The sequence below is a fragment of the Erinaceus europaeus genome, chromosome 1 (genome assembly GCF_950295315.1).
Source record: "Erinaceus europaeus chromosome 1, mEriEur2.1, whole genome shotgun sequence".
NCBI classification, from domain to species: Eukaryota; Metazoa; Chordata; class Mammalia; order Eulipotyphla; family Erinaceidae; genus Erinaceus; species Erinaceus europaeus.
The window spans coordinates 82,239,086-82,252,578 of NC_080162.1; the positions used below are offsets into that span (position 1 = coordinate 82,239,086).

Genomic DNA, 13,493 nt, shown 5'->3' on the forward strand with positions numbered 1-13,493 from the left:
AACCGAGTCGGGACCCAAACAGTTAAACACCTCCCCCAACACCCGGCGGAGCACTCCCGCTCTGTCAATATGGCGGAGTAAAGTCTCGCGGGCTGGGGGCGGGGCCACAACATTCGCGGGAGATCCTAGCTACTCAGGTCACGTGCTTGGGGGCGGAGACATGGGGGTGTGGCCACAACATGTTGGTCCTACCTCCTCGCGGGCCACGCCCCCACCCCTCTTGGGGCTCAGGCGCTCGGCAGAGGGGTGGAGCCTTCCTCATGACCTTTCACCCCAGCATGGCTGCGCCCGTGGGACCGGTGAAGTTCTGGCGACCCGGTAAGTCCCTTGGCTAAACGCTGGGAATATGCCGTGGCCTGACTTTATAGCCTTGGCCCGGCGTCCGGCGCTCAGGGGTCTGCAAGACCAGCTCTCTCTCATCTGACCTCGGCAGACTGGCCACCACCGCCTCGGGTGTTGGTGGACTCTCGGGCGCTCACAGTGGTCCCATGGGTTTCAGGATCCGCCCCCAACAGAAACTTTCCTTGTCATCTTGTTCTAGTCTGTCAGCCTCCCAGGCTTTGTTTTCCTTATTCCTGAGGTCTGTCTGTCCTGCCCAGCCCACGAGATGGGGCAATGCCGAAGCGCCCACGCGTGTCCTCTTAGCGCCCTGGGGTTATGCTGGGGCCCGATGGGCGGTGCTGCTCGGGCCGTGGTGGAGTCAGGCTGCCTGGCCCCGAGTCAGCGCTGCCATTTGGTAGCTTGGTGCCAGGGGGCAAGTCTCCTGACCCCTCTGAGCCCGACGCTCCTCACCTGTGAAATGGGCAGAATAACAAGGTCCATTTTATTCTTGAATAAGGAACACCTTTTGATGTAGAATAAGCACTCATAAACAGGGAAAATGTTTTAATTTTTTAAAGCAATTCTTGTCTACCCAGATTGTCTACCAAAAAGTGAACACTTTCCTTCACTTTCACGGCCTCTCTTGCAAGCTAACTTGAATCTGTCACAAATGCTTTGCTTGTGCATTGCTTCAATTAATTCACTAATCCGAGTTTTATTGAATATGTGAATGTCAGAGTTTGCTAGATGTATTATCTCCTCCCCTTCCATCAATTTCTTGTGAGAATCAGAAGTTTTTTAGTTGCTACTAGTCTGTTTTTTCCATCACTTACATCCCTGCAGGTCAGCACATGTAAATTATATTGCAACAAAAATGACATGAGACAGAAGAGATAATGCTAAGAAAAAGCTTAAAGGGTCTTTAGTAGTGTTTTTTTTTTTTTTTTTTTTAACTAGAGCACTGTTCAGCTCTGGCTTATGGTGGTGCTGGGGGGGGGGGCTTTGGTGCTTTAGGTCTGAGGATCTTTTTGCATAACCATTATGCTATCTGCCAGCCCTTTAGCGACAGTTTTTTTTTTTTATTCAGCACTGCAAGGCAATTATCCGTCCTGAGTTTTATTGCAATCAAAACTAAGATCCCATTAAGTAGTGCACCTGCTTTGCCATGCACACAACCCAGTTTGAAGCTGCGCCCTCCACCCTCTGTGTTCAGCATTGGTGCTGTGGTATCTTGCCATCTTGCTGTATCTATATCTAAACAAGTCTTCTCAGAGCCATCTTCTCAGAACAGGGAAATCCCAGTAACAACAACAACAAAAGGGGGGAGGGAGGTTGTGATGTTGGTGTCATGAATATATCCCATATACAAGGAATTGCAAGTTAAGGTAGGTAGGTGGATCTTTCAGACAATCTAAATAAATGAAGTTTCTGGGTAGAAGTAATAGGGAGTGGTGAGGACTAGGGCAAACTAGAATATGTATTGCAGATTGATATGATGGGATGAACACTGGAGATCGTGTGTGCTCTCTAAAGCAGGAAGCTGCATTAGATATTGCCTGATTGTCATATGGACTTAGAGTTGATATATATATTATCCATACTTGAATGGGAAAATTTTACTTTTTTTTTTTCTCTCCTGTGTATGTGGGGGGTGTCAGGGGGGATGTAGGGGGCAGGCACCAGAGCACTATTTGATCATGTGCTGTGCTCTGGACTTCAGATGATGCAAGGCATGTACTCTACTGTTGAGGTACCTCTCCAGACCTCCCCCCCATATTTTATTTTTTAAAGTTTTATTTATTTATTTTTTTATGAGTCAAAGTATCATTCTGGTACATGTGATATCAGGCCTTGAGCTCTAGAGTTCATGCTGAGAGTGCAATTTTATTATTATATCATTATTTCTGCTTATTTTATTTTATTGCCTCCAAGGTTATTGCGGGGACTTTGTGCTGGCACTATAAATCCACTGCTCCCTATGGCCATCCCCCCCCTTTTTTTCTTTTCTTTTTTTTTTTTTTTACTTGGGATTAATAGTTTACAGTAAAAAAATAGTTTATAGTAAATATAGTTATGATACATGTGTGATATTTCCCATTAATCTGCAAAACACTCTCACTACCAGCCTAGGTGAAAACCTCCTTCCTCACCCCTCCCCAGAATTCTTTTTTTTTTCCTTCAACAATAAAATACAATAGTTTGTACATGCATAACATTTCCCAGTTTTCCACATAACAACATAACCCCCACTAAGTGCTCCTCTGCCATCATGTTCCAGGACCCTAATACCCCCATCCCCACCAGAATTCTTTGCTTTCATGCAATGCACCAAACTCAGTCCCTTGTGTTTCCCCTTTCATTTCTTATTTCTTAACTTCTGTCTGTGAGTAGGATCATCCCATATTCATATTTATTTTTCTGGCTTATTGCACTTACCATGATTCCTTTAAGCTCCATCCAAGATGAGGTGAAGAAGGTGAATTCACCATTTTTAATAGCAGAGTAGTATTCCATTGTGTATATATGCCACAACTTTTTCAGCCACTCATCTGTTGTTGGGAGACTCTTAACTCTTTATCCACTGTACCATCACTTGTTCCAGAATAATAGATATTTATTATTTTTTTTAGTAGAGCACTGCTTGGTTCTGACTTCTGGTAGTGTCAGGGATTGAATCTGGGACTTCAGGGCCTCAGGGATTAAAATTGTATAACCACTATCCTGTCTTCCCAGTCCTCATTTTTTTAAAAGTATATTTATTTATTTATTTATTCCCTTTGTTGTTTTATTGTTGTAGTTATTACTGTTGTTGTTGGATAGGACAGAGAGAAATGGAGAGAGATGGGGAAGATGGGGGGGGGGAGAGAAAGATAGACACCTGCAGACCTGCTTCACCGCTTGTGAAGTGACTGCCCTGCAGGTGGGGAGCCGGGGGCTCGAACTGGGATCCTTATACTGATCCTTGAGCTTTGTGCCATGTGCACTTAACCCGTTGCGCTACTGGCCAACTCCCTCTCATGTTGTTTTAAATGAATTTTAGCAAACATTTTAACAGTAGCACATTTGGGAAACTTGAGTCACTAGTGTGTGGTCTCTAGTCACTTGTAACTTCACCTTTGAGACATGCATGACGTTCTTAAATTTTTTTTTTTAATATTTATTTTATTTATTCCCTTTTGTTGCCCTTGTTGTTTTATTGTTGTAGTTATTATTGTTGTTGTTGTTGTTAGATAGGACAGAGAGAACTGGAGTGTGGAGGGGAAGACAGAGAGGAGGAGAGAAAGCTAGACACCTGCAGACCTGCTTCACCGCTTATGAAGCGACTCCCCTGCAGGTGGGGAGCCGGGGTTCGAACCAGGATCCTTATACCTGTCCTTGTGCTTTGCGCCACCTGCGTTTAACCTGCTGCACTACAGCCCGACTCCCCTTAAATTTTTTTGTAGAAAATGTTTGAACTAGTTTGCTAGCAAAGTTGACAAGGGTCTCACTATTTTCCTTCATTCCTCCATTCATTCAACAGATATTTAATGATTGTTGACCATATTTCTGACCACATTTTATAGCCAAAATTTTGTAGATTTTTTGATATGGAAAATTTTTTTTACTGTAGTTAAGAAATGTATTGTAGTTCAGTGCATGCATATGCGTATATACACACACATCTGAAAAATTTACATTTATTTCTTATTTTTTAATTTTTTTATTGGTGATTTAATAATGATCAACAAGATTGTGGGATAAGAGGGGCACAATTCCATATAATTCCCTTCACCAGAGTTCTGTATCACATCGCCTTTGTTGGAAGTTTTTGTATTCTTTATCCCTGTGGGAGTATGAACCAAACACCTTTATGGGGTAGAGAAGGTGAGAGTTCTGACTTCTGTAGTTGCTTCTCTGCTGGACATGGGCGTTGGCAAATTGATCCATAACCCAGTCTGTTTCTGTCTTTCTCTAGTGGGGTAGGACTCTGGGGAGGTGGGGTTCCAGGACATATTGGTGAGGTCGTCTGCCCAGAGAAGTCAAGATGGCATCATGGTAGCATTTACAACTTGGTGACTGAAAAGCATTAAGATATAAAGTAGCACAAATTGTTTAATAATCAGGAACCTAAAGGTATGAATATAGCAGATGGGATTGGGGGTCTTCATGTTGGAAGAAGCTCGGAAGTCTTTATTAGGTATATCCCAAGGAGCCCATGACTTTACTAATTTTTAACTGAGCCTGACAGCTATGGACCCTTGGAATATATCTAAAATAAACCTACCAGCCTTTTCCAATATGGAGACCCCAAATCTCATCTGCTGTATAGCCTTATGTTTAGATTCCTGATTATTAAGCAATTTATTCTGCTTTATATCTTAATGCTTTTCAGTCACCAAGTTATAGATGCTACCATGACACCAATCTGACTTCACTGGACAGATGACCTCACCAAGTTACCCTGGAACCCCATCTCTCCAGACCCCTGCCCCACTAGGGAAAGACAGAAACAAGCTGGGGTATCCATCAACCTGCCAATGCTCATGTCCAGCAGAGAAACAATTACAGAAGCCATACCTTCCACCTTCTGAACCCCATAATGATCCTGGGTCTATGCTCCCAGAGGATAAAGAACAGGAAAGCTTCCAATGGAGGGGATAGGATATGGAACTCTGGTCGTAGGAATTGTGTGGAATTGTACCGCTCTTATCCTATGGTCTTGTCAATCATTATTAAATCGATTAAAAAAGAAGTGTTGTCTGAGAAGATGGTGTCAGAGTAGGACACCAGAAATAGGACCAGAAAACGATCAGGGCAGAGAGTAGCTCTCAAATATGGGAAAAGTCTATAAATACCATTAACTGTAACCACCATCAATCTGACCAAGGGCCTGTATCTATTCATATTTAGCACAGAAGCCGGTGTAACTTCTGCATCCTGTAGGTCTGAGCTCACATTCCATGGTCATAGTTAGGAATATTGTAGACTGCACTCATTTCAGGACCAGTTTTCCTCGAGTGGCAGAGTATGGGGTGGGGAGTAGAGGTGACAAATTGAGTAAAGTGTTAGACTCTTAGAGCACTGGCCTAGTACATGCATTGCCAGGGACTAAACTTGGTACCTCATGCTTAAGAGTCTAACACTTTACTCAGTTTGTCACCTCCTGGGCTCCACCTAATACTTTCTATTCTTCTTAGGTCATGAATCAGTGATGCTAGTCATGACCCACTACATTAATTTCATAACTCAACTGGTGGGTTCAGACTCAAATTTTGAAAAGTTGCCTTAAAGGGAATACTAAGTTGAGAGATAACTGTTCATCAGCTTTGTTTCATAGATAGGGGTATCAGATTTTATAGTTTGCAAACATTACAAACATGTTGCTCCCTTTAGCACTGAACATGTTCCCAAGGGAAAAACAACCACAGGCAGGCAGAATGAACCTGGCCTATATAGAAGGGAGCTAAGTAGTCTTGCTTTGGCTGAATGAAACCTTTTGTATGGAAGAGACATAAAACTTATTGATGGGCAGCAGCTGTTCTTGTAAAAGTCCTCATAACAGATTATACGGGAGTAGATTGGCTATAGATTAAAGACAAAAATGGGTGGGGGAGGGAGTGAAGGAGATACCTGGTGGATTAAATCATGGTGTGGGAGGAAGTAAGAGCTTGCAGGAATGATGCTAAAATGTTCTAGGCTTGTTGTAAAGATTTTAAACATATTTTGAAAAGGAAGGAATTGAGAACAAAATAGTTGATGGAGAGACAGTAGCCTGCAATACTTTTCTTGGATGCAGACTATAAAAAGTTAATAAGATGTATCCATAATAGGGATGAAAAGGAAGAAAACTGCTTCTTTAAGCAGAGACTTTGTTCCAGGTTCAGTTCTATCTTTTATCTTGTTGAAAGGAAGGTTGACATTTTGGCAGAAACAGTGCCACAGTGCTTGATTGACCTGAGTTTTGGCAATCTTGGACTTTTGGAACAGAAGTATGTTCCTAGAAATAAGTGGGAAAGGGATCAATGATTTGTAACACTGATTATAAACTTAGCCCTGTGGGGTTATGGGCTGCCAGCACTTTGTGTTCTACTAAATTGCATCCTGGTATATTTTTCAGGGGAGGGAATTCATCAGATTACTTACTGTTTTCCTTTAGCTTCACAGATTGAGCCAGAAGTCACGGGAGATGGTAGTTTTGGGTAATTATCGTTTTCACCCCCCCCAACAGAAGGCTGTGCAGCATGTGTTTGAACTTTTAGAGATTTTTGTTGCTTTTCAGAAATAGCATACTCCAGTGCTGAATAGCTCCAATTTTTAGAAACATCTGCTTTAACCCTTTGTCATTCACTTATTCTTAGTTCTATCCTAAGGTTATACAAACAAATTGGTATAAAAAATTATGGAAGCTAATCTTAAAAACTAAACCCATGGCCCAAGGAGATAGCTTAGTCTGTTAGATCTATAAAAAAGCCATCCTGAGTGACTGGTAGGTACTTGTTGAGAGTGAGGAGAAATCACTTCTTGGCCTTTTAGCTAAGATCAAGTATGGAGTATGAGGAGAATCCCCAGCTTCATCCCCTGGTTCCTGTCACTTCCAATTCTTGTTGCCGTTCTGCAGGAACAGACTTCATTCTTTGTCTTGATTGATTCCTACTGGGTTTCTGTCACTTTGAGTAACCCCTGAAATCCAGAACTAAAAACACAAATCTCTGCAGTATACAGCTGTATGTGGCCATCTTGTAGCTTAATAGGACTCACCATCTCTTTTATTTTTGTCAAAGAAGATTTATTATTCCCTTTTGTTGCCCTTGTTTTATTGTTGTAGTTATTGTTGTTGTTGTTGGATAAGACTGAGAGAAATGGAGAGAGGAGGTGAAGACAGAGAGGGGGAGAGAAAGACACCTGCAGACCTGCTTCATCGCTTGTGAAGCGACTCCCCGGCAGGTGGGTAGCCGGGGGCTAGAATCGGGATCCTTACACCTGTCTTAGCGCCTTGCGGCACGTGCGCTTAACCTGCTGTGCTACTGCCTGACTCTGGACAAAGAAGATGTTTATATTCTGGTTGGTACTACTCTGTATGCTTTCCTGAATTTGAAGTTCAATGTCTCTTAGTAGTTTGAGATAAAACACATTGCTTATATTGAACATCTGTATGTTTGTGTGTGTATGTGTGTGTGTATGTGTGTGTTTCTGTTCATTGTGTTAGAGAATTTGAAAAAAAAAAACAAAACTTTTCTGCTACAGGTGCAGAGGGGCCGGGTGTCAGCATCTCTGAAGAAAGACAAAGTCTAGCTGAAAACTCCGTGACAACTGTTGTTTACAATCCATATGCTGCCCTTTCTATAGAGCAGCAGAGGCAGAAGCTACCGGTGTTCAGGGTATGTTGAATCATCGTATCACCTACTGACTGAAGCATCTGTCTGCAGTAGTTTTATGCTTGGCTCAAATGAAAACTATCCTTTTAGCATGTATAATTCTTTTTAATTTAATTTAATTTTATTTTATTGCTACCAAGATTATCACTTTGGCTCCACACTGGCACTATGAATCCAGTGTTCCTGGCAGCCATTTTTTTACCCTTTTTTTTTTTCTGTGTTTTATTTGATAGGACAGAGAGAAATTGAGAGGGACAGGGGAGGCAGAGAGAGAGAGAAAGAGCTTGAACCTGGGTCCTTGAGCGTGGTAATATGTGTGCGTAACCAGGTGTGCCACTGCCTGGCTCCAGCTTCTTCTATGATTAAAAAAAAAATTTTTTTTTTTCTTTTATCTTTGGGGTGGGTATTGGAGAACATTTTGTCTTTGGAGCTTCAGTGACTTGGGCTGGCTTTTTCAGATACAGACAGGGAGATAGGCAGAGAGGGGAAAACAAACAAACATAACACCAAAGTTTCCTTCAGTGTGGGTGGGGGCCCAGACTTGAACTTGGGTCATGCATATGTTAGAGCAACACACTATCCAAGTGAGCTATTATGCCAGTCCAATCTGTATGATTCTTTTTGGGTTTTTTTTTTTTATTTCTTTATTGGGGAATTAATGTTTTACATTCAACAGTAAATGAATAGTTTGCACATGCATAACATTCCCCAGTTTCCCATATAACAATAAAACCCCCACTAGGTCCTCTATCATCCTTCATGGACCTGTACTCTCTCCACCCACCCACCCCAGAGTCTTTTACTTTGGTGCGATATGTCAGAAAAATCTGTATGATTCTTTAGAACACTGTGAGCTCAGACATTATACTTACCTGAAAGGATTCACTTTTCAAAATTTGTATCAAGTTAACCATATAACTCTTGAAAGTTCTTAAGATTTATTTCAGTTAGACTTTACATATTGAAAAACTAGAAATGAAGTGATGCTTCCCCCCCCCCCCCCATTGCTTTCAAGTATGGTTCTTTTTTTTTTTTCTTTATTTTTTTCCTTTATTGGGAAAATAATTTAATGTTTTACATTTGACAGTGAATACAATAGTTTCTACATGCATAACATTTCTCAGTTATCCACATGCCAATACAACCCCCCACTAGATCCTCTGTCATCGTTTTCTAGGACCTGTGCTCCCCCCACCCAGCCACCCCAGAGTCTTTTACTTTGGTGCAGTACACCAACTCCAGTTCAAGTATGGATAGTTCTAAAAGAGAAGTAGCACACTGAATTTTTACATAATCTACCTTTGGCAAATTTTGAACATGATCTACATTTATCTTTCTTCTTAATGACATTTTTGTTTAAGCAAGAACGTTGGAACAGTGAGTTTGTTTCTGCTGAAATGAGTGCTCATAGCTCTCACTGAATGACAGGTGTGCTTATTAGATATACAGCCAGACACTGGACTCTGTTAGTGCTCATGAAATGGTATAGTATCTCACAAGAGAACAAGCATAAACTAGAATTCAGAATCCACTTGTTTTATAGTTCTCCAGGGTATGTAGTCATAGTAAGTGGAGACTTATTTTCTTCCTATTTCCCAGTCTTTTGGGGAGGCTAAATCATCACCAGGAAGTAGGCTCGGAGTGGAAGGTGATTTACATATATTTCAACTGTATTTCTTTCATACACCTTCTGACAAAGGGCAAGTGACTCGGTTTTCTCAGAACACAGCACATGCAAAGTCCAGATTCATTAGCTCAAGATTCATATCCTTTTCCAGTGAAGTCCTAACACTCCTCTAATTCATTTCCAAACCAAACCTGGAGCTGCTAATGTAATTTTATTTGTTTTTATAGCAGCCATCTGATAAGAGTTTGTATATTTTATATGTACTTCAGTTTCCATCTTGCTTCTTTTGCTTATATTCTTTGACTTCTTTGAAAGATCTTATTTGCCTTTTTATTTGTATTCAAATTGTTCTTGATCACCCATTCATCTATCCATCTAGTACTATTTTAAATAGTACCATTTAAAAAAAAGTACTATTTTATTTTATTTTTTAAATTTCTTTATTGGGGAATTACTATTTTATATTCTACAGTAAATACAATAGTTTGTACATGCATAACATTTCTCAGTTTTCCATATAACAATACAACCCCCACTAGGTCCTCTGTCATCCTTCTTGGACCTGTATTCTCACCACCCACCCACCCCAGAATCTTTTACTTTGGTACAATACGCCAATTCCAGTTCAGGTTCCACTTGTGTTTTCTCTTCTGATCTTGTTTTTCAACTTCTGTCTGAGAGTGAGAAAAAGTACTATTTTAAACAGACCTGTAGGGGCTGGGAGATGGCTCACCTGGTAGAATGCAGACTTTCCCATGTGCAAGGATGCAGGTTTGAGGCCCTGGCTGCTTCATGAAGAGTTCCTATGTGGACAAAGTGTCACAAGCTGTGGAGCAATGCTGTGGTGTCTTTCCGTATCTCACTCTCTTTCTCTAACTTTCCCTATCTCCTTCTCTCTCTCTCTGTCTCTTGTCCCCTATCTAAAAGAAAAAGGGAAAGGGGGAAAAATCTTCCAGAAGAAGAGGAATTGTGCAGGCATGGAGCCCTGGTGGCAAAGAAAGACACAGTCATAATAATCTTTAAAAACAAAAGCAAAAAAATTCCAACCTACCAGGAACACAAACTTTTCCCTTCCCTCACCTAAAATAAAGCACAAAATACAAGCAACCCATAAGAAAGCATAAAGCATCTTGGTTTTATTAGTCCACCTGCAGGAGAATCTTGGCTGCTGGTAGAAATACTCCTGACTATAGCACTAAGAAACTTCATTTTTTTTTTTTTTTCCCTCCAGGGTTATTGCTGGGCTTGGTGCCTGCACCATGAATCCACCACTCCTGGAGGCCATTTTTTCCCCCTTTTGTTGCCCTTGTTGTTGTAGCCTCCTTGTGGTTATTATTATTACCATTGTTGATGTTGTTTGTTGTTGGATAGGACAGAGAGAAATGGAGAGAGGAGGGGAAGACAGAGGGGGAGAGAAAGATAGACACCTGCAGACCTGCTTCACCGCCTGTGAAGCGACTCCCCTGCAGGTGGGGAGCTGGGGGCTTGAACCGGGATCCTTAACTCCGGTCCTTGCGCTTTGCGCCACATGCACTTAACTCACTGCGCCACCGCCCGACCCCCGAAACTTCATTTTAAACAAATATCCAAAGAGATTTCACACTAACATTTGAGAACTATATATGTAAACCCCCAAAAAGCAAGTAAGCTTACAAAAATAAAAACAACTCCTAAATAGCCTTATTTACAGGTTATGAACTGGTAACATCCAGGCTCTTCCTGTCTACACCAGACATATTGTTGATGTGGAATCAGATGAACTGAGCAATAATCAGAGTGGGAGAATTTGACTATTTTTTTATTGTTTCCTTCCTTATGTTTTTTAATTTCTTTATTGGGGAATTATTATTTTACATTCAACAGTAAATACAATAGTTTGTACATGCATAACATTTCCCAGTTGTCCATATAACAATACAACCCCCACTAGGTCGTCTGTCATCCTTCTTGGACCTGTATTTTCTCCACCCACCCACCCCAGAGTCTTTTACTTTGGTGCAATACGCTGTATTTTTTTTTTTAACCTCATTCCAAACCAGCTGTTTATGGATTAATTTTATGATTTTCAGAACCATCGGGTGTGCCTGTGATCAATATGTTGTCTTGAAGCCAAGTAGATAGAACATTGAGTTACTTGACAGCAGTCATTTCAGTGTTTCTACTCACCCTGAATGTGTAAAGAAAGGCTCAGTAGAAATACAGATATACCCAGAGGTGCTTTATTGTGACCTTTGATTTAGAGGTAGTGATAAAAGCTATTTTCCATTGAGGATTTTTTAAAAATAAGCAAATAAATTTATTATTATTTCATTTTATTGTTTTTAATTATTTTATTTGATATGATAGAAACTGAGAGGGGTGGGAGAGAGGCAGAGATACCTGCAACACTACTCATGAAGCTTTCCCCCTGCAAGTGGCGACCAGGGGACTTGAACTCAGGTTCTTGCACATGGTAACACATGCACTTAATTAGGTGCTCCACTGCCTGACCCCAGCAAATACATTTAAATTAGGCAATATATGTGTTTTATACAACATTCAGATGCCTCCACACCCTTGTTTCCAGCTGTCCTCTCTCTCTCTCTCTCTCTTTTTTTTTTTTTTTTTTGCCTCCAGGGTTATCGCTGGGGCTGGGTGCCTGCACTATGAATCCACTGCTCCTGGTGGCCATCTTTTTTCCATTGTTGTTGTTGTTTCTGTTATTGTTGAACAGGACAAAGGGAAATTGAAAAAGGAAAACGGGGAGAGAAAGATAGACACCTGCAGACCTGCTTCACTGCCTGTGAAGCGACTCCCTCCCCTGCAGGCTGGAACTGGAATCCTTGCACAGGTCCTTGCACTTCACCTTGTGTGTGCCAAACCCGGTGCACTACTGCCCGGCCCCCCATTTTTTCTTTTCTTAGCACCCGCACACTACTCCATTACTGGAGTGTTTCATAACTGATTTCACCAGTCTCTGGTTGAAAACTTACTCTATTTGAATTTTTACAATTCTTATGAGTATGCTTATGTATCCATCTTTGTTCACATTTATTAGTATGTCTGTAGTATAACTTTTTATAAATGAAAATCTTAAAGGATATATGCATTATGTCTAATGCTAAGTTATGACTCAATTGTGACCCACAGTCTCTTGAGAGAAGTGCATTTTTGGTAATTCTTTGTAAAACTTACTTTTCTTTAGCAAAGAGTTTGTTTTCAAAGTATGCAAATATCTGTTTAGGTCTTTTTGAGAAAATGCATGACGATTTTCAATGTGTGGCTATGTTTTTCAGCTTAGGAATCATATATTGTACTTGATCGAAAACTACCAGACAGTGGTAATTGTTGGAGAAACAGGATGTGGGAAAAGCACGCAGATTCCACAAGTAAGTGTATCTTTAAATGTCTTTGTACTTCAGTTAGCTTGGGAGGATTTTGTAACTTGAAAAATCTCCATACTGTCGCTTCCATTTCAAAGTCTCTCAGAGAGGAAATTAATTATACTAGATATTTTTATTATACTTTTGGGACATGTTTTTTTTCTTTACTAGTACCAAAGTAACAGTCATCACTGACTTTATTATAATTCCAAAATAATAGCTAATTATCAGTACTCTGAAAGAAACTATGAAGGCTCATGCAGAGACAGGTAGCAAATAGCTTTTTTCTTCAAATAACTGAAGTTGAAGAGTTCAGGTAAAAATGAATATGCCAAGGGCCGGGTGGTAGTGCAGCGGGTTAAGGGCTCGTGGCATAAAGCTCAAGGACTAGTGTAAGGATCCCAGTTCGAGTCCCTGGCTCCCCACCTGCAGGGGGGTTGCTTCATGGCCGGTGAAGCAGGTCTGCAGGTGTCTTTCTCTCCCCCTCTGTGTCTTCCCCTCCTCCTCTCTCCATTTCTCTCTGTCCTACCCAACAACAATGACAGCAGTAACAACAATAATAATAACGACAACGATAAACAAGAAGGGTAACAAAAAGGAAAAAATAGCCTCAAGAGCAGTGGATTCATGGTGTAGGCACCGAGCCCCAGCAATAGCCCTGAAGGCAAAAAAAAAAAAAAAAAAAAAGAATATGCCTCCATTTATAAATACATACAAATTATAAATGTAGGATGAAGGAAAGTGAGTGATTTTAGAGGTAGGGTTGGTAGAAATTATAAAATGGTTGTTTGTGATGAAAAGGGGGAAGGAGTAGAGGTGGAGGCTGAC

General features: G+C 40.9%; 1 protein-coding gene across 2 annotated transcripts in view; it reads left to right on the plus strand.

Annotated features, from left to right (window-relative positions):
• The window catches only part of DHX35 (DEAH-box helicase 35), a 94,035-nt gene continuing 80,542 nt past the window's right edge, over positions 1 to 13,493 (plus strand). Inside the window, exons 1-3 of one of the 2 annotated variants that reach the window (XR_009549518.1) lie at positions 1 to 318; positions 7,546 to 7,679; positions 12,579 to 12,671. Coding sequence is in view for 1 of the 2 variants with exons in the window: in XM_007521642.3 (XP_007521704.2) it covers positions 180 to 318; positions 7,546 to 7,679; positions 12,579 to 12,671 (366 nt within the window). In the remaining variant the exon portion in view is untranslated. The remainder of the gene's footprint in view (positions 319 to 7,545; positions 7,680 to 12,578; positions 12,672 to 13,493) is intronic. The other variant, XM_007521642.3, reaches the window with a different exon arrangement.